General features: G+C 42.7%; 1 protein-coding gene across 5 annotated transcripts in view; it reads right to left on the bottom strand.

Moving 5' to 3' along the window:
- CRTAC1 (cartilage acidic protein 1) overlaps positions 1 to 20637 on the bottom strand; it is a 140760-nt gene that overhangs the window by 106102 nt on the left and 14021 nt on the right. For all 5 annotated transcript variants that reach the window (XM_006185083.3, XM_032491149.1, XM_032491147.1 and 2 more), the window contains exon 2: positions 11663 to 11862. In XM_006185083.3, coding sequence (XP_006185145.1) covers positions 11663 to 11862 — 200 coding nt within the window. The remainder of the gene's footprint in view (positions 1 to 11662; positions 11863 to 20637) is intronic.

Genomic DNA, 20637 nt, shown 5'->3' with positions numbered 1-20637 from the left:
GTAATCCAATGGGTTCAAGGGGGCTCAGAGTACTGTGGAAAGTGTTAATAACTCTTGGCAGCATAAACCCTAGAATCCCACATTAAGCCAGGACCTTTGGAGACAGCTAGAGTGTTCTGAGGTCAGTAGGATCCCTGGGCCCTCAACAGAAGTGAATAAAAATCCTCACTGGTAGAAGGCATCTCCAATTTACACCCACAGAACTCCCACACTTTAAGATCAAACAAATATACTAAGAAGGCAAACCACTTCAAATAAGAAGCAGAAAAAAAATCCTAAGAACACATTTAACCCCCAAGGGCTGTAGATTTTAGAATGATCAAATACAGAATATATCTATGTAAGAAATGTTTAATGGAACAAAGAATGAAATAAATGAGTAAGTAACAAGACACTATCAGAAATGATTAAGAAAGTTCGAAAACGGATATGAAACTCCTAGACATGAAAAACAGTTTTTGAAATTAAAATTCAACAGTTTAGATGCAACCAAAGAAAGAATTAATAAACTGGAAGAAGATACACCTAGAAAGTTACCCTGAATGCAGCATCACAGGGAGCCAGGAGAGGAACAATATGAGGAAAGTTAAGAGATTGGAAGCTAGAATGAGAAAAACTTACACATCTGAGTGAAGTCCTAGAAGGAGTTAGTAGAGAAAATGGACTCTTTAAAAGACTCTTTTAAAGGCTTTTTAAAAGATTATGGCTGAGAACCATTTAGAACTGATGAGAGACATGAATCCTCAGATTCATGAAGCACGTTCTAGGTTTAAAAAAAAAGAGACCCACGTCAATGCATGTAGTAGTGAAATCATAAAATCCAAAAGATGAAAGAGAGACAAGAGACAGACCACTTAGAAAGGAATAACATTACTAATAATGGGCATCTTAGCAATGAACGGCAGCCAGGTGACAGAGGAATAATAACTGTCAGCCTCAAAAATTCTGCATGCAGAAAAAGTATCTTTCAATTATGGAGATACAATAAATATATTTTTAGATTAAACAAAAACCAAGAGATTTTACCACTATCTGGCATTCAGTAAAAGGAGCAGCAAAAAGAAGTATATTGGGAAGAAGAAAAATGTTCAGAAGGTCTTTCTGAGACACAAGAAGGAAAGATGAGCAAATAAAATGGTAACAGTGGATGTGAATTAAAAACATTGCCTTTAGCTTAATTTCCAGAATATATAAACAGCTCATACAACTTAACAACAAAACAAACAAACAACCCAGTCCAAAAATGGGCAGAGGACCTAAACAAGCAATTCTCCAATGAAGACATACAAATGGCTAATAGGCACATGAAGAAATGATCAATATCGCTAACTATCAGAGAAATGCAAATCAAAACTACAATGAGGTATCACCTCACACTAATCAGAATGGCCATCATTCAAAAGTCCATGAATGATAAGTGCTGGAGAGGGTGTGGAGAAAAGGGAACCCTCTTACACTGTAGTTTGGTGTAGCCATTATAGAAAACAGTATGGAGATTTCTCAAAAAACTAAAAATGGACCATATGTACCATATGATCCAGCAATCCCACTTCTGGGTATACATCCAGAGGGAACTCTAATTCTAAAAGATACATGCATCCCAATGTTCATAGCAGCACTATATACAATAGACAAGACATGGAAGCAACCTGAATGTCCATTGACAGCTAACTAGATAAAGAAGTTGTGGTATATTTACACAATGGAATACTACTTAGCCATAAGAAAGAATAAAATAATGCCATTTGCAGCAACATGGATGGACCTAGAGATCATCATTCTAAGTAAGCCAGAAAGAGAAAGAAAAATACCATATGATATGACTCATATTTAGAATCTTAAAAAAAAAAGGACACTATGAACTCATCCACAAAATATAAACAGACTTATAGACATAGTTAAGAATCTTATGGTTACATAAGAAAGGCGGTGAGAAGCAATAAATTTGGGAGTTTGAGATTTACAAATGTTAGCCATTATATATAAAAATAGATTTTTAAAAAGTTTCTTCTGTATGGCACAGGGAACTATGTTCAATATCTTATAATAACCTTAATGAAAAAGAACATGAAAACGAATATATGTATGTATATGCATGACTGGGACATTGCACTGTACACCAGAAATTGACACATTGTAATTGACTGTAGTTCAATTTAAAAAATGACTATTATAATTGAGAAAAATCATAAAAAAACTGCCTTTAGATAAAACCAATAACAACAATAATAATTATAACTGATAGCGTTTGTGAAGGGCAAGACTAAAGTACTATATGTATACCAGGAAGGGATGTTCAGAGTTAAGGTGTACTAAAATCCATGTATTATTATAGAAAGGGATTAGATAATTTTAGAGTTTGTTAAGTTAAAAATGTATCATAAAATTTCAAAGTAATGGAGAAGAATATGAAAAGAAATATATATGTGTAAGTGAATCACTATGCTATATGCCAGAAATTAATACAACACTGTAAATCTACTATACCTCAATTAAAAAAAAGAAAGAATAAAAAATTTTTCATAGAAAACCACTAAAAGTACAGAAGTAGAGGGTATAAATCCCAAATCAGTAGAGGCAAAAAATGAGATTTAGGAAACAAGAATCTCACCCCCAGTACCTCCATTTAAAAAAAAAAGAAGAAAAAAAGCTTAAAAAAAACTGCCAAAAAATCCCCCAACAATCTCTCCCCCGTAAACAACAACAACAAACAAACAAAGAAAAAAGCCATTAAATCAATCAGTTTTTTCAAAATAAAAAAAAGGAAAAGAAAAGAAACATGGACAACTTGGAAATCTGGAAGTTAAAAAAAAATAATAGAAACAAGTTTAAACATATCAACGTTCCTATTAAATGGAATGAACCAAACTCATCAGTAACAGGACAGACATGGTTCAATAGTTGAAAAAAAGCTATATTTATGTTGCATATAAGAAACATACATAAAACGTAAGAACTTTGGAGCGTTCAAAGAGAAAATATGAAAAAAAAAAAGATATTCCTGGCAAATACTAACAAAAAGAAAGATGGAGTAGCCATAACAGTATCAGGCCAAAAGTATAATTAGTGATAAGTGGGGTCACTTCATAATGATAATGGCTCCATTTACCAGGAAAATGTAAGAATTCTAAGACATTGCAGTACATGCAAATGTCAAATCATTATTTTTTACACCTGAAACTAGTGTAATGTTATGTATCAATTATATTTCAATTAAAAAAAGAAGAATTCTAAAACTTCACCTAATAAAGTAGCCTCAACACAGAACCAGAGAAAGAAATGGACTACCACAAGATATTTCAAACCAAGCCTCTCAGTTATTAACAGGCAGAAAAAGATTAATAAAGATTATGATTTGAACAACACAATTAACAAACTTAATTTAATGGGTATATATAGAATAACAGTTCCATCTTTCACCATCTCCGTGACCCTCAGCAGATCTCTGGGCCTCAGTTTCCTCACCTGCTAAATGAGGACAACACTCTCTACAGTGCTTTCATCAAATCTAAAGTCTCATCAGGGATAAGACACACCATTATTTTACATATCTCTAGGGAAGAAAAAACTGCCCATTAAGTGCAAGCTGCCCATTGTAGGTCACATCCCAATTTTAGGAATGTTAAAATCACTTAACAGTAAGGGAATAAGAGGTATGAACTACTATGTATAAAATAAATAAGCTACAAGGATATACTGTAGAGCACAGAGAATAGAGCCAATATTATATAATAACTATAAATGGAGTATAACCTATATAAATTTGAATCACTATGTGTACACCTGAAACTAATAAAATGCTGTAAATCAATTATACCTCAATTTTAAAAATGTGAAAAAAAATGTGGAATTCAGACTCAATTAAATACTACAAATCATATGGACTGCTGGGATGGTTTAAAATGAGACGATGTAAGTAAAATACAAGACAGGTTGTTTCTGCCCTTCACAGCTTCCCAATCCCAGCCTCAGTCTGCAAACAGGTGAAGGTAATGAGGGGAGCACATGTGCAGAACTGAGGCAGGGGATGTTTGGTTTCAGGGTCTTCACCTCCTTGCATGTTTTCTTGGATACCTGCACCTCAAAAATAACTGCTTTCTCAGAGGAAAAATGAGTCATAACCATAGTATTCTCGAAAGAAAGAGACTTACCAGGTCAGGAGGACGGGGGAGAAGGGATGTGTGAGGGAAAACACAAGAGAGGGAGGCAGGGGTCAGATTGCCACCCCAACCCCCTCCCGGAGCAGAAGTGATTCTAGGAGTGGAAATGGCACTGCTCCGAAGAGAGGTGTGAGGTGTGCTGGGGGGGAGAAGAGGGAAGAAAAGCCTGTGGCTGCAGGGGCCGGGAGGAGGGATGGCCTGGGCTCCAGCCTGCTGTGGGCCTGCACCGTGGGGAGCCTGGTGTGGGGCCCAGGGGACAATGAAGGCCTTCCAGCCAGCCCACCACTTAAAAACATGGGAGAAGAGAGATGAAAGGAAAGTGACTAGAGACAGGGCACAATCCACTTTCTGAATGGATGAAAAATTCAGACTACTAAAAGTAGCTTTGCCGTTTTCAGCAGAGGCAATTTTAGTGTCTTAATTATATTACTATTTTGAAACAGCTTTTTATAAATACTCTTCAATACTTTGTGAAAATCAGTTTTTTGTTAAAATGATTTTTTTAAAAAAAAATTAATCTAAAAACAAACAAACAGCAAAATCCAAATAAGCCTAAACTTCTCTTCGACCTGGAGAGGACTTTGCCCCCTTGTTAAACAGACCTAACCTGTTCTTCTGAGACCACCCAAATGCCCCTCTGAAGCCTCTGTGACTCTCATCCAGAAGTGCCTGCCGCAGCTCCAACCTCCTGGAATGCCTGCATCTCTCTAGGGGCACAAGTCACTTATGACCTTATCCAATTTGAGTGTGTTTGTCTCACTGAGGACAGTGAGATCTTTAAAACCTCTGAATCCCTCTTCTCACCTCCAACTACTCATGGCACTGGGTGTCAAACGGTGAGCTGAAGGGTAAAGGAATGTGGATGGTCACTGAAGAACGAAGTGTGATTTTAGGGATTCTTTCCAAAACTGCACCTGTTCTGAGACAGGGGATAGTCTTTGATTAAAAATAACACTTTTTAACTGAATCATTTTGCTGTACACCTGAAACTAACACAACACTGTATATTAACTATACTTCACAAAATAAGTAAATAAAAATTAAGAAAAACACTTTTGCTGGTGGTGTGTTTCTTTTCAATATATTATTTTATTCTTCTAAGTAAGATGCTTGTGGATGGTATATTTCTTTTATTGCTGCAAAATCATTAAAATAATTTTATTAAAATCTTTGGAGGTAATGGCCATCACCTCTCTGAGAAATGTCACCAAGCACCTGACCTTTACCTAATGTATTAGTTTCCTATTGCTGCTATAACAAAACCTCCCACAAACTTAGAGGCATAAAGCAATACAAACTGATTATCTTACACTTCTGTATGTTACAAATCTAACATTGGTCTGTGCTGAAATCAAACTGTTGGCAGAGCTTCATTCCCTTCAAGAAGCTCTAGGGGTAAATCTATTTCCTTATTTTTTCCAGCTTCTAGAGACCACTCACATTCCTTGACTTGGGGCCCCAACTCTGTCTTCAAAGCCAGGAATGGTGGTTTGAGTCCTTCTCACATTGGATCACTATGACCTCCTCTTCTGTCTCCCTTTTCCCACTTTTAAGGACCCTGTGACTGAACTGGGCCCCCTTGGATAATCCAGGATAATTTCCCTATCTCAAGGTCCTTGACTTAATCACATCTGCAAAGTCCCTTCTGCCATATAAGGTCACATATTCATTGGTTCTGGGGATTAAGACACAGGCGGGCATCTTTAGAAGGCCGTAATCTGCCTACCACACCTTCTGACACCTTGATCTGGGTATGTGCGTGTGGCTAGGGTAATTACTTAGGGGCCTCAGGCCTTTGGGGTTGGGGATGGAATTTCTGCCCATTGCTTCTGGCTGCCCAGGGCTAGGGAGAAGGAGGTTCAGATGGCGCGTTTAAGACATCTCTGTAAAACCTGCCATGTACTGCTGAGTAACCTTTTTATGAAAGTTTTCAGGATGGGTTTAAAAGCCCTGGCTCCTGCTCCAGCTCATGTCTTATTAGTATTTAAAATTGGGGGCGGTCCATGCTTAACCATAGCAGGAGAGCTGGCACCCTGCAATCATTCTTCCATGATACCGACGACAAGAATCTTAGAGTTAAGGGTGACTCAATTAAGAAACATATTTTTGCAGAGGAGGTTTAGAGGAAGTCCTTTTAGCTGTTTGAATCAGAGTATTGAAGTTCCTCCATCCAAACTTTAACAGCAGCAGCCTTCTGCAGATGTAGAATAGGCCTTCCCCCTTTCCTTCTTGGAATTATTAGATCTAAATGGTTAAAGTTCAGACCCAGAGCCTATGAGGCAGTACACATAGTAGGTGCTTGAATAGCTATTGATATCACTCATCCCCCTTTTATTTCCAGGCTATGAATAAATAGAAAAAGATTGAGATTGGAAACATTGGCAACATATATTAAGATTTAAAATGTGCATATGATTCCCGGCATTTCCACTTCTTGGTGTCTATTTCTCTAATATTTGCATATGTATGTAAGGATGTGCAGTACAGCACTGTCTGCAAATGGTCACAGATTAGAGGCAGCTTAAATGTCACCAGAGGAGAGGCCAAATCAATGTGGCATATCCACACTAAGGAACTTAAAAAAAATTAAGCTAGATCTATCTGTATGTTGGACAAATGAACATACTACACAGTGAGAAAAGCAGTTTTGGAACAACATGTGTCAGTTTGATTCCCCTAAAAATTACGTATTTTGTAAAGATGTATTGATATCTATAACTACCTCTGTATATATAACAGAAATATCTGGAAGTATAAGCACCAAATTGAAAACAATTGTTATTCTAGAAGACAGGGATGAGCCTGGAGTAGGGATGGGGGATTGGTAGAGATGGATTTTTACTTTCATCTATATTGTGTGAATTTTTTTGGCAATAAAACATACTTAAGTGTTATCAAAATATAAAATGTATTTTAAATTAAAAAAGAGAAACTGAAATAATCTAACATTTTAAGTTGTCGAAACCGATGATCAAGTCTATAAAAATGTTGCATTTTACAAAGCAACAGTTAGGACTGAAAGTTCAAAAGTATTTTTCCTATTTTGTTAAAAGTGTGTGTGTGTATATACATATGTATATGTACTGTATTTATTTATATATGCTACATATATAAATATATTTATACAGATACATCTATCTATACATACTATATATCTATGTATGCTTATAATAAAATGCATAAATGGTGCTTTGGTTAAATAACAGATAAATATCTCATTCTTTATCATTGCTCTTATTATTTATAATGGCAAATATATCTATATGATTATGATTAATCTGGTAATTGAATTCAGTTTGCCTTTTAAATAATCCAATTAATTTTAGTAAATTAAAAAAGTTTTGACATAGTGGCAAAATTAAGAAAAAAATGAAACTCTAGTTTACCATACATAGCATCCCTTTAAATGAAACCCTTCCAAGTGTGAAGAAGAATGCGTTAAGGTTTTATCAAGTGAATGCTCTTTGCGTAGAAAAACTGATCTAAATCGTGATTTAAACTTTACAACCACGACAATCTTTCTATTTGAGCAAAACTTCTTGGGAACTGACAGGGTGGAGGGGTTATCTCAGACCTCTGGGGATATCCCAGGAAACAAAAGCTCCTCTAAAGGAATTGTGCAAGATTGACACCAACAGGGATTCCTTTCCAGACTGTGTGAGACTGTAGATTGGGTGTTTAGTTCCACTGAGAAAAGGAGAAACCACTGGACTTTTTATTTACCCAGGGAACCGGTCTTGAAGATCTTCAATGGTCTGTGCGTGCGCAAACGTCTCTGGTGGTGATCAAATCCTCCCCTCACCCCGCGGGGAGGAGGCTGTATGCAGACCGCAATCACGCACCTGCCGGCTAACAGATAAGCCCTCCACAAGCGGAGGCACTCGTCCAGCTGTGGCGGAGGAGCAGAGCCGGCCCCCTCCCTCCCCCATCCCCGAAGAACAAAGGGCGGTCATTTTCCGCTCCTCCCAGGGTCAGATGCACGCTCACGCCTTCCATCACAATTAACCTAAGAATCTGAAACACAACACAAACTCACCCGCAACAGGCTCAAAATCAATGCCATCAATACCCAGAACGAGGATGCCGAAAAAGCAAAACAAAACAAACCTATTCAAAGAGTAAATACTCAAAGCAACAGGGCTGGATTCAGACGCACTACAAGGTGAACAAATCCAAGACAAGTTCAAGTACAGAGCATCTTATGAACTGAAGAGCTGGCCCTTACCCCAGGGGCCAGAAACACAAATGCCTTCAGGAGGCCAACCATGGAAAGGTCTGTAAGATAATAGAGAGTGGGCCTGTCCTGAGCTGGACGGCAGGGGCCCCAGGTAAAGGCATTCACATTCAATTCTTGAAAATTTCAACTCCTGCTACGTGATTCCTAAACAGAGAGTCTACCATCAAACAGAAGGAAACAGAGTTAAATGTGAGTGTAGGGTGGATGAAATTGAATAAAAGTCAAAGTTAGAAATGTCTCCAAGGAGTCCACAAGGCATGGAAGGCAGGGCAGTGATCCTAGCTGCCGCTATTTGAAAGGATGGTGACCACTCGGTTTATATCTACAGAGTCAATATCAAAACAAAAGTTAACCGAAATGGCTTATTAAGCTCGAATATGAGGGATTCAGATTAGTCACATAGATTCTTGACATAAATAACTGAGCTAGATTACAAAAAGATGACACACATCCCCCTGGAAAGCTTAAATGAATGGAGTCTCCAAAAATTTTAGGTGTGACCTTATTGGAAGGCAAGGGGTAGACCAAATGACCTCCCAAGGTCCTGACTTAAATATATCTGTAGAGTCAACCCCTGGTTATCCAGCCCAAAGAAGAAGACAGTGACAAATCATCCTAAGCTGAAGATAATAAAAAAAAAAGTTGTATTTGCCTTTGGAATGTAATTTGGTACTTAAATTAGAATGTGTCTTTCTGATGCCCTGAGAATTCACAATGCTTCATAGCAGTCACAAAGAAGGCCTGACCTGGAGCTGGGAGGCTGCCCAGTTTCGCCATCCTGTCCTCCATATAACTCCTCCTCTTTGTTGGGGTTGAGCAATATCATTCAGAACACCCTGTAGCCCAAGCTTTCTCAGACTGGGGCTGCCTGGCTCAGCACTTCCCTGGGAGAAGAGACAAGGGTCTTTGTCTGATCTCTGGCTGATTCAGGATCAAGACCCAAGATGGTCTGGTTATTGTTTCTAGAGGATGACTCCACAGTGCTGCAGGTCCCCCAGGAAGCAGCAAGCTAGACAAGGTTTAGACATCTACTCTAAACTGCCTATGAATGATGGTCTAGCTTCTCCACCACAGAAGACACAAAAACAAATTTATTGAGTTCCTTGGAAGAAAAAAGGAAAAGGGCTTCAATGAAAAGGAAGATGAAATGAATGCCCAGCACTGGGAAAGCAAGAAGCTGAATGCTCAGGAGATGCAGTAGCAATCCCGTGCACCTCCAAGGATGGATGGGATGGAGCCCTGAGCTTGAGGCCCATCGTCTAAGATGAAAGGAGAGCCTGCTCACTGCAGTAACTTGTGGGAGGCCCAGGAGAAGGGAAATATGGTTGCCCCACTGTTCTTTATCCTCTGTCAGCTCCCAGCACCTACCACAGGGAGGCTGGTGTCATCTGGCAGGAGACAGGGCCAACCAGAACATCTCAGAAGTGCATCATGGTCCTTTACGGAGACCCTAGCAGAGTGGCACAGGCTCTCCGAGGCAGGGTTTGGCCAGGGCTTCTCTCAGATTCAGAGAGTGACTGGACAGTCACAGAACCGAATGCAGACAAACTACTTGGCCCCAACTCTGCGCAGGTCACCTCCGGCAATAAGGGTCATTATAACCATGGCTATTTTTCTTTTTTCTATCACATTCTGCTCTTTAGTTTTTCCTTCTGAAGTCCCAGAACTGTGCTGTCTAATTTAAATGTGGCTATATAATTGAAATGAAATAAAACTTGAAATTCTGTTCTTTGGTCACAGTAGCACACTTCAAGTGCTCAGTAGCCACACATGGCTACTGGACACCATACTGGACAGAGCGACACAGAACATCTACACCACCACAGAAAGTTCCATGTGTCAGCACACTAATCTATACTTCCAGGAGACCTAGAATCTGGTACCTTCTACTCTTTGTTGGGTAGAGGAAAAGAATAAATGAAAGAAGAAATGTACTTTACAAAGTATCTGTTCTGTACATCATTGCCACTGATCCTCACTACGGCCCTGTGTGGTAGGTGGAGGTAGATTTCCATATGCCCATTTTACAGGTGAGGAAAGTAGGGCTGTGTAGTTAAGTAATATGCACAAGGTTCACAACCATTGGGTGGTATAGGGTTAAAACCAGGTTTTCCAGGTCCAAGGTCAATGCTTTTGACTGTTACAGGCAACTGCTACAAATAATGTTACTTACCAGTTACTTTGTTCAGTGTCACCATAAAAGCTAGGGACCTCCCAGAACGAGGTTGACAGGCCCCTGTAGTGTTTTTATTGATTGGCTGATTTTTGAAGTGATAACTAGACTTTGTACAATGTAGTTTAGCAGTTCTATAGTTAGGGAGCCTTGGGGTTCAAATCCTGACTCATCCACTTACTATTTACTTGACAGAGGGCAGCTGTTCACCATCTCTGAACCCCAGTTTCCTTTTTGTATACTTACTTCAGAATGTTGTCAGGAAGATTAAATAAGACGTGCATGTGAAAGGCTTGGCACAATGCCTGGCATATATTAGTGCCTGGCACAATAAGGAATGACTATCAGTGGGGATTGGCAGAATTTACAGTGCACCTCAGTGCAACAGCCTACGGAGACCTTAGGACAAGAGGGCATGACTAGCCCCATCTTTGCAGGTGAGCTATCTGAATCGCAGCAAGTAAGGGACTGGCTCAAGGTCATGCAACTAGTAAGTTGTAGATCTAAGTATGAACTCAAGCTATTTGGACTCCAAATCTTATGCTTTTCTTGCTATGCAATGTTGCTTCTCAGGAGAGAAGGCAGCAGGAGCACCAAGGCATTGTTTAGAGGAAGTATAGTACCCCTCTTCATTCCCATCTTCCTCCCTTCTCTGAAACAGACAATGTTCTCTTAGTCTTTGTGTAAAATACTATGCAAAGGCAGATTTGAGCATCCCCTTCTACCACAACTGTCACCCTTCAGCCCCTCCTACATAGAGATTTGAGAGTCTCACTGGTGAGGAAGTAACACCTGCATAACTAAGGAGGCTAACATATGAACAGAATGCTTTGAAGCAGAGCATTCAAATCTTCTCCGTGGAAAGCCTGTAGATCAAGCACCTTTCTTCCAATCTACCCTCCATCCCAACTCACTGCTATAGTAAAAGGCAAGGATGTAGCCTACCAGCACCCAGCAAAGCCCAGCCAAGACCCATGAGTGAGAATGTGTGTCACTGCAAGTCCCTGGGTTTTTGGAGTTATTTGTTATCTGGCTCGATTACAGCAAAAGCTGACTAATATATCTGTCAAATTCAGGGTGTGAGGCACTTACCCTGCCACGACGATCTCAAAGTCCCCGTCGTGGTCCACATCAGTAACTGCCACTCCATAGTTGAGCTGGGTGGGGTTGCTGTCATAGTCAGGGGGTAGGACTGAGTTGGTGACTGCTGTGAACATGGGTTCAGCCCGCTGGGACCCCTCAGTCAGGGGCAGAAACCACAGCAGCAGCAGGAACAGAAACATCCTGAACATCTGAAACCAAAAGTTGCAAATGTTACTGAAAGATCTGGCAGCCAAAGCGGCCCAGGAAAATCTAAGCCTGGGTCGGCACAGGAATGACTTTCTTCCCTGGTCACAGAGGGCTTGGGAAACCCTAGGCTGTCACTTTTCCATACCCATCCTGACTATGCTCTTTAAAACTGCAATCTGCCCGCATCACACCTCGTCACCCTTATCCTGCTCGGCCTTTTCTTTTTCTACAGTATCTATCAATCACTACGTAACATACCAGATAATTCCCTCATGTGTCATGTTTATTGTCTAGTGTCTGTCTCCCTAGGACGTAAGCTCCACCAGGGCAAGGATCTTGATCTGTTTTGTTTACCTATGCACACCAAGCCAAGCAGTGTCTGGCACGTAAGAGACACTCAATACATATTTGTGGAGTGAATGAAGGAGGGAAGGAAGGAATGGTAGAGTAGAAACACACTACTTCCCATACTCTGAGAGAAAGGTTGGGAGGATGAAAAGAATAACAGATTTCACACAGTCCAGGGGTGGGCGAGTGCCCATGAGTGTCCACGCCTAGAACAACAGGAGAGGCAGTAAAGGATTATCCTTCTGTGGGACCTACTCCAGAGGGAGCCTGGAGGGAATCTCTGACTTGGAAGTTTCCTTCTGTCCAGGTCCCTCCCTAGGGCAGCTGGCCATCACCTCCAGACCAGGAGGCAGTCAGTTACGGAATGTCTTCCAGCAGGATCCAGCGGGCAGCACATCATTCACTTGGAGAAATTAAACCATTGTGTGTGTGTTTTATTATAAATTAATTATGTATAATCCATTGTATAATTCATTATTATATCACTAACATAACTCAGGGTGTTGCCAAACATCCTGGGGCTACGGGAGCTGGTGGCAGGCACCCAGGAAACAGATGAGAATGGCCAAGGAGGTGGAAGGACCCCATCCTCTCCTTGCGTGAGCAGGGGAGGCACTTGGAACGTGACAGACAGCACCGCCCCGAGATGCTGCCCGCAGGCCTAGACTCGGAACTCACAGAGTGTTCCAAAGGCTTCCCTGGGACAAGTCCCACCAAGTCTGCTCAGGCCCAGTCCCGCAGGCAAAGCGGGGCCTTCCTGCCTTCAGAGGGCGGCACACCTCTTTCTGATGGAACTTTTCCTGCTGGCTTGTCAGTGCGTCTGGCAGCCAAGAGCAAGCCTGAGTGAGGCTGATGTCTTAATGAAGGGAGGATCTGAAGACTGACTCCCCAGCTGGAGACTGATATTCCTGCCAGCAAAGGAGCTTGCTCCAGTTCAGGACCCAGAGACCAAAATGAAGGGCCCAGGCACTGTCTCTGGAGCCAGACATGATTTAGAAGCCTCCCTACTGCCTTGCTGGAGAGGCTGGAGGGAGACACAGGGGCAGGGCTTCAACTAACCCTCAGCGGCAGAAACTAACCTCAGCGAGCCTTCCTGGGAAGGATGTTCTCGCAGCGTGTTGAGAGGGCACATGTTGGGTGTTGCACGGTCAGAGTGAGGTCAGTCCAGATTACAGAGATGCCTGGACAAGACTGCATCATCTCCTGGCTGTCTAATCACATCACTACAAGAGTCCTGCGACTTGGCAGGGAGTTGGGTTGGATAAAGAAAACATAATTGGATTAATGAGCAGTGGGGAGGGAAAATGAGAAGCTCAAGAGTATTTAATAACCAGTGTGGACATGTTGAAATGTAGCATGGATATGAAGGTCACTAGACTTTTCAAGGTATGAAGTCTATTGTAGGGATGGCCAATGAGTTTCAACTTGAGAGCCAAACTGATTGGCAGTGGCATGGAAGAGTACTGTGATCAGCTTACAGCATTCACATTGGGCGTGGAAGGACAAAGTGGTATTGAATATGCCTTCTAGAAGGTATTAAGTTCCTTCCAGGCACCAGACTTGCAATTTGGGTCACTGCCACCAGGGAGGCAGGTCCTATTAGAGTCATATAAACAACTAGTAGAGATTTCCTAATGAAAGCCATGAAGGGCAAGAACCATAACCTAGCCTTTTGATTTTTACCTTTTTTTGAAAAGTAGAACCTTTAATTAAAAGAGCCATATGAGAGAATTAGCTACTCTGTGTTACCCATTTCCAGATAAATAACCTAAAGCAAGATTAAAAAGAAATAATACACCTATGGGCTGACCTCTATTTTGCTTGGTGACCTTGAACAAGTCACCACCTTGCTAGGGTCCCAGCTTTCTTCTCCAAAATGAGGGTTTGGGAGTAGATCTCTAAAGGTCCTTTCTGGCTGTAAAATTCTGTGATGGATTAAAGGATTTTTTTTTTTAGAAGCAGAACTTCAGCATTTTTTTCTCCTTAGCTGCTTCTACAAACTTCAGACTAACCTGTGTGGTTTTCCTTTCTGAGCATATTAAACATATTTTGAACAAAACCCTTTTTCAGCAGAGCTCTGTAGCAGTTCCCTCACCAGGGCCAAAACCAGGCAGGAACTAGCCATCGTTAGTGTGGAACTGAAGGCACCGGGCGCGGGCAGACCAGTGGACGGCCTCCCACTGCGGGGCGGGGTGAGAGTGGAGCAGGGAGAACACAGCCTTTATATTTCATTCTCCTGCCATGCCAAAGGCTCCCAGGGGACCCTCTGGGGCTGCTCAGTACCAGTTGAAAGTTAGAGGGTCAGCAGAGGGCCTGCTGGGAAACAGTTGTGGTGGGAAACTTAAGGAAAGTTCTGGTAAATATCCACCCATCTCAGGGCTCAGATGAAGGAAATTACTGAAATGCTCCTCTATACCCTGGCTACTCAGTGGTCCCCAGACCACCGGCAGCAGCATTAACGAGGAGTTAGAAATGCAGAATCTTGGGCACCCCTCTCCACTGACCCAATAAATCAGAATGTGCATTTTAACAAGATTTCAGGTGATCTGAATGGATGTTAAAGTTTAAGAAACACTTGCTCAAACTTAGCTGTGTGTTGGAATCACTTGGGGAGCTTTAAATAATACCATTGTCTGAAAATGATTTCTTGGATATGACATCAAAAGCACAGGCAACAAAAGAAAAAACAGATTAAATAGGTTGTATCAAAATTTTAAACTTTTGTGCATCAAAGGACACTATCAATAAAGTGAAAAGACAAATGGGAGAAAATATTTGCAAATCATATTTCTGATAAGGAAATAATATCCAGGATATATAAAGAACTCCAACTATTCAACAACAACAACAAAACAACCCAATTCAAAATGGGTAAAGGACTTGAATAAACATTTCTCCAAAGAAGATATATAAATGGTGAATAAGCACATGAAAAGATGCTCAACATCACTAATCATTAGGGAAATGCAAGTCAAAACCACAATGAGATAACACCTCACACCCATTAGGATGGCTATAATCAAAAAATCAGGAAACAGCAGTTGTTGGTGGGGCCCCTGTTCATTGCTGATGGGAATGTAAAATGGAGCAGCTGCTGCAGAAAACTGCTGTGCAGCAGTTCCTCAAAAAAGTCCAAAAAACAGTTACCGTATGATCCAGCAATTCCACTTCTGGGTATGCACCCAAAAGAATGGAAAGAAGATACTTGAACAGATATTTGTATACCCACGTTTGTAGTAGCAACATTCACAGTGGCCGAAAGCAACTTGAGCATCCATCAATCCACATGTCCCAAACATGGCCTGCACATACCATGGGATATGATATGCCCCCCAAAGGAAATTCTGACACACGTGGATGAACCTGGAAGGCATTAGGCTAAGTGAAATAAGTCAGTCACAAACAGACAAATACTATATGATTCTACTTATACAAAGTGCCCAGAGTAGTCAAATTCATAGAGGCAGAATGTAGAATGGTGGTTACCAGGGGTTGGTGGGAGAGGGAGTTAGTGTTTAATGGAGTTTCAGTTCAGGAAGACAAAAAGTTCTGGAGATGGATGGTGCTGATGTTTGCATGATGATGTGAATGTATTTAATATCACTCAACTATATACTTATAAATGGTTAAAATGGTAAATTTTGTGTTACATAAGTTTTATCATAATAAAAAAATACTCATGCCTGAGTCTCATCCCAAGATAGTCTCACTTAATCATCATAGGATGCAGCAGGGGCATCAGAACTTTAAAAGTGCTCTATGTGATTGCAATATGTTGCAAAATTTGAGAAACACAGTTCTGTACCAGGGCTTCAGTGCTTCTCAAACTTTAATATGTATATGAATCACTTTAACAGTCTTATTAAAATGCACATTCTGGTTTAGTTGATCTGCAGGAGGGCCCAAGATTCTGTTTTGAACAAGCTTCCATGTGATTCTGATGGTCCTGGTCCATAAACTACACATTGAATAGCCAGAGTCAAGAAATCATACTACATACTATAGCAATTAGTTCCAGAAACTTCTCCCCTGCCTCTAGATCTAAGGAGCTGAAACCAATCTGAAGACTATACAGTCCTCAGGACTGTAAGCTCAGTTGTTCATCAGACACTCAAAGTACTAGCTGTCTTCAGCTCAAAGTCAGATGATCACAATTGACAGGGAGTGACAAAAAGGGATTCTGACTCTGATTTTTGCAAAGAATTGAGAAGAAAGACAGGGTTGGAACTGGATGGGGGTCAGGTCTAGAAGACAAAAGATAGCCACCATTAATGACCAGAGTCTAGAGAAAATGGGGTATGGGCAGGAATTTGCAAGCCAAGATAGAGATGCATGCTTGTGAGTTCCCCCAAACCATCATGGTGCCTAGCACTTGGAGGTGATCAACTAATATTCGTCAAACAAAGGAAGGAAGGAATATGTCCAAATGCTAATGTGAATCAGCAGAAATTGCTTGTAACTTGTCATACAGTTATTTTAAAACTGCTCTTTCCCAAAAGCAATGCTTCTTAAACTGTATGTGCTTACAGATCACCCGAGGCTCTCAGTAAAATGTAGATTCTCATTTGGTAAGTCTGGGGTGAGGCCTGAGATTCTGCATTCTCACCAGCCACCAGGTGATACCGAAGGATGTCCTGTCTGCAGACTTCACTTTCAGTAGCCAGGCTCTTAACCAATGGTTCTAAACTCCAGCTGCCCAATCAAGTCACCTGGGGAGTTTTTTAGAGCTATTCTGCTGCCTAGATCCTTCATCCCAGTTTCTAGTTTAATTGGTCTGGGGTGGGCCTTGGGTGCTGTATATTTTTAGATGCTCCCCTGATGACGTTAACAGGCAGTCTGGGCGAGCACCACTGCCCCAGACTCGTGGTCCCCAGATGGGAGTATAAGCTGCAATCTGATTTGAAGTGAAAAATGTTGCTGCTACCAAAATTCATCAACAGCTTGTTGAAGGCTATCAGGAAAATCTATTTAGCCAGAGAGTATCATAGGAAGAAGCAGGATATGGAGTTCAGGGAAGAAAGCAGAGCGGGATGGTACTGCCTGAAGCAGGACAGCCAGTGCCGAGTGACCTCACATTTTACATGGCTGGCTCAGAAACCTCCTGTCATGCCACTGTGAACATCTCAGTCTTCTGGGAGAACACGGGGCAAAGCTAAAAATAGAATTAAAAAGCAGGTTGAAGTGAACTTTTTTGTTTTCTTGAATGCTGTGTATCAAGCACCTACTATGTGTTCGAACCCCGGGAGAAGTACTCACAGGCAGGAGTGGCATTAAGTAGTACATGAGTAGTGTCAGCGCAATCGGAGGGCACAGAGGGGAAGCGCAGCCCGGAGGAGGTGAGGAGAAACATCAACAGCAGAACTTGGACACAGGGTGCAGGGCCAGAGCATCGGGCTGCTCCAGCAGGGGAGGGGAGAGGAGGGGCAAAGGGGGGTCTTAACAAGGGCCAGAGGTGGTAGGACTTGTGTTTCAGGCAGTGGGAAGGATTGCTTTGTGATGATAATTTCTTAAAAATGCTTGATAAGCAAACAATCGTGAACAATCTTGAACAATCCTCAGGGGGATAGAGAGAAAATAAATAAACAAGCCAAAGCTCAGAGTTGGGGACCTGGATTTGGACCTCAACCCCATCAGAAACTAGCAGGTGACCTTGGGCACATTCCTTAATCTTTCTGATCTCCAGTGTGCTTGTCTATAACATGAGTAACCTATGAGTTGCCAAGGGTTCAAGGGGTATGTGAGCTAGAGAAGCCTCCGGGGACAGGAGGGCAGCCCTCACTGCTTCTTTCCTTTCCTTTCCCACAGACACTGTTAAGGTTGGACAGTCTTTAGGCAGTGGCTGTGGGTCACATGCAGCCAAACTCAGTTTTCTGCTGCCTCAGGACTTTTCCTGAATTGGGTCTGAAAACTGGTAACCAAGCAACCTAGATCTCTGATGTGGGGTCAGGCAGCTGTAGGGGGAGGCTTCCAGGGCAATTTTTAGGGCAAGCAGTTCTTTAGCAATTATCAAAAGAGCCGAAGACACCACCCCCGAGCTCTCACAAAAGCTCAAGCCCTGAATGCTTCAGATGTTGGGAACCAGCAGGGAGCCCAGACCCTTTCTAGAAACTGGAGGAGGGTGGAGGCTTGAGGAGACACAGGAGCACTCCCCCCTGCATGGGCTGGGTCACCAGATCCACACAGAGATCCACAAAGGAGCGTCTGGGAATAAGGTGTTGCCATTGGAGAGCTAAGAGAAGCTGTCCTGGACCACGGACCCACAGTGACACTTCCTGTGAACCCCCGATGAGCCTGGGATGTACTTGGTGCTGGGGCCATGGGGAGAAAGCCAGTCAACATTGCAGTACAGGGTGAAGGGTGCTGTGGAGGAGGGGCACAAAGATATCTAAATTAGCCGGGTTGGGGCGGGGAGGGGAAGAGGAAAGTTTCTGCAGAGGTAGGGTAGTATAGCTGAACATTAAAGGATGCTAAGAAGGTAGCTGAAAAAGGAGAGGCAGGATGAGAGGAGAAGGAAGACAGCAGACTCCCCAAAGGTCTGGAGGGCCAGACGCCACCCCAACCTGCCCTTCTAGACTGCCTATTTAAAGCCTCCACTCCCTGGTCATGAGTTAGAGGGAGTATGACTTTCCTCTCCTAAGGTTTCCATCCAGAGGAACTTCCATTAGTCTATTGCGATGGTTCTCAACCAAGGGTGATTTGCATCCCCTGCCCTCAACATCTGTCAATGTCTGAAGAGCATTTTTGGTTATCCCAAGCAAGGAAGGGGGGTGCTATTGGCACCTAGCAGGTGGAGGCCAGGGATGCTGCCAAGCGTCCTACACTGCACAGGACAGCCCCCACAACAAAGAATTATCCAGCCCCAGATGTCAGTAATGCTGAGATTGAGAAACCCTGGACTAGAGCATCATTCCCGTTCTCCCTCCTTCCCCCACTCCCTCCTCCCAAGGGCCGGAGCTGAGACTCATCAGTTGGGTCAGTTTGGAAGAACTGGGCACAGAGAGCCCTGTCTGGACCTGCCTCCCTACAGAGGCCACTCTCTGCCACATGTGAAATTATAGAGCGTCCTCTGCCTTCCCTCTACCTGGAGACAGTTCCAGACACTGCCTGCAGCTGCACTTACAGAAGGGAGACTTGGTTCTGCTCCAGAACAAGGCAGACAAAGACTCAGGGGACCCAGGCTGGGAGGTGTCACAGAGACCAGCAGACTAATGAAATGGTGTTTCCTAAAGTTAGAGGACAAATGGAGTCTCCTAGTCTCATGCACAAAAATAATAAGCTTTATTAACTGCTTGGACTTCCTGGTCTGTAAAATGGGAAATGAAATTTCGAGATAATGCATGCACAGGGCCTGGCAAATCGAGTCCATGTGCGGTAGGTAATGGTAACAACAAAAGTGCTGTTACTACTGCATAAATGTTTGTTGAATGAACGAATGCATCTCAGGAGATGGAGTCCAGGCCCACCAGGTGCTCCTGGTCCAGGAGTAGCTGCCAAATGCTGAATGGAAGTCACGGGACTGTCAGACGTTGAGGAATAGGCTGGCTTCTGTTACTAATTTGTCTAGGGACTCTACGGAATTCTTTGACTTTTTAAACACTGCTTTCCAAATGGAAAAGCCCTCGGTTTATAGTAATATACACATCCATTCTTCAAACATTTAGCAGGTGCTAAGGGCCAGGTTAGAAATGATGCCTAAGGCATTGCTCCTGACCTCAAGGAGCTTACAGTCCACCAGGGCGAGACACGACACAGGGGGAGACACCAGGGTAGCAACAGATGCAAAGAGCAGGCGTAGCCCACTGGAGGGAGGGACTGACTATGGAGGCGGGCTGGAGGAGCCGGCAGGAAAGGCCCTCTGGAGAACGGGAACTGGGGTTCCTGTGGGAGCTGCATTCCAGGTGCCTGGATTTGACTCAGCTTGGTGCAGGCCTAATGCAGTTGCTGTCTTTGGAATGCAGTGTCTGGGGTGTGGAGGGGAGGGTGGGGCAGAAGGGAGGGTGCAGGAGAAGGCCGAGACAGTCTTGCGTGGAGCAGCAGTTAGGGCCTGTAGAGCCTGCCTGCCACGCCAGGGTGAGGAGCCTGGAGTCACACAGTGCGGGTGGTTTCAAGTCCGGCAGAGACATGATCAGACTTGCATTTAAAAAGGACATTTTAGATTTGGGGCAGCAGTGTGCAGGCTGGTCAGGCTGGCTGCGTTTCTGAAAAGTGAGTGAGAGTATCATAGAGGGGTTCAGACATCCTGGAATGGGGGTCAAATGAGGGACTGGATGACCTCCAAAGTTCTTTCCCAGGCCTAAATGTCTATGGGTCAGGTTTTTTTCCCTAAATCATTTTAAAATGCGTTAGTGGACCTTGCTACTTAAAAGCATCCTCCCGGGACTCTTCCCGTGAAGCAATGATTCACTCCCTAGTCTGTCTTTGCTAGAAAT

The sequence above is a fragment of the Camelus ferus genome, chromosome 11 (assembly GCF_009834535.1).
Source record: "Camelus ferus isolate YT-003-E chromosome 11, BCGSAC_Cfer_1.0, whole genome shotgun sequence".
Classification (NCBI taxonomy): Eukaryota; Metazoa; Chordata; class Mammalia; order Artiodactyla; family Camelidae; genus Camelus; species Camelus ferus.
The sequence above is the reverse complement of the archived record's forward strand: the minus strand, read 5'-3'. Positions and strand labels throughout refer to the sequence as shown.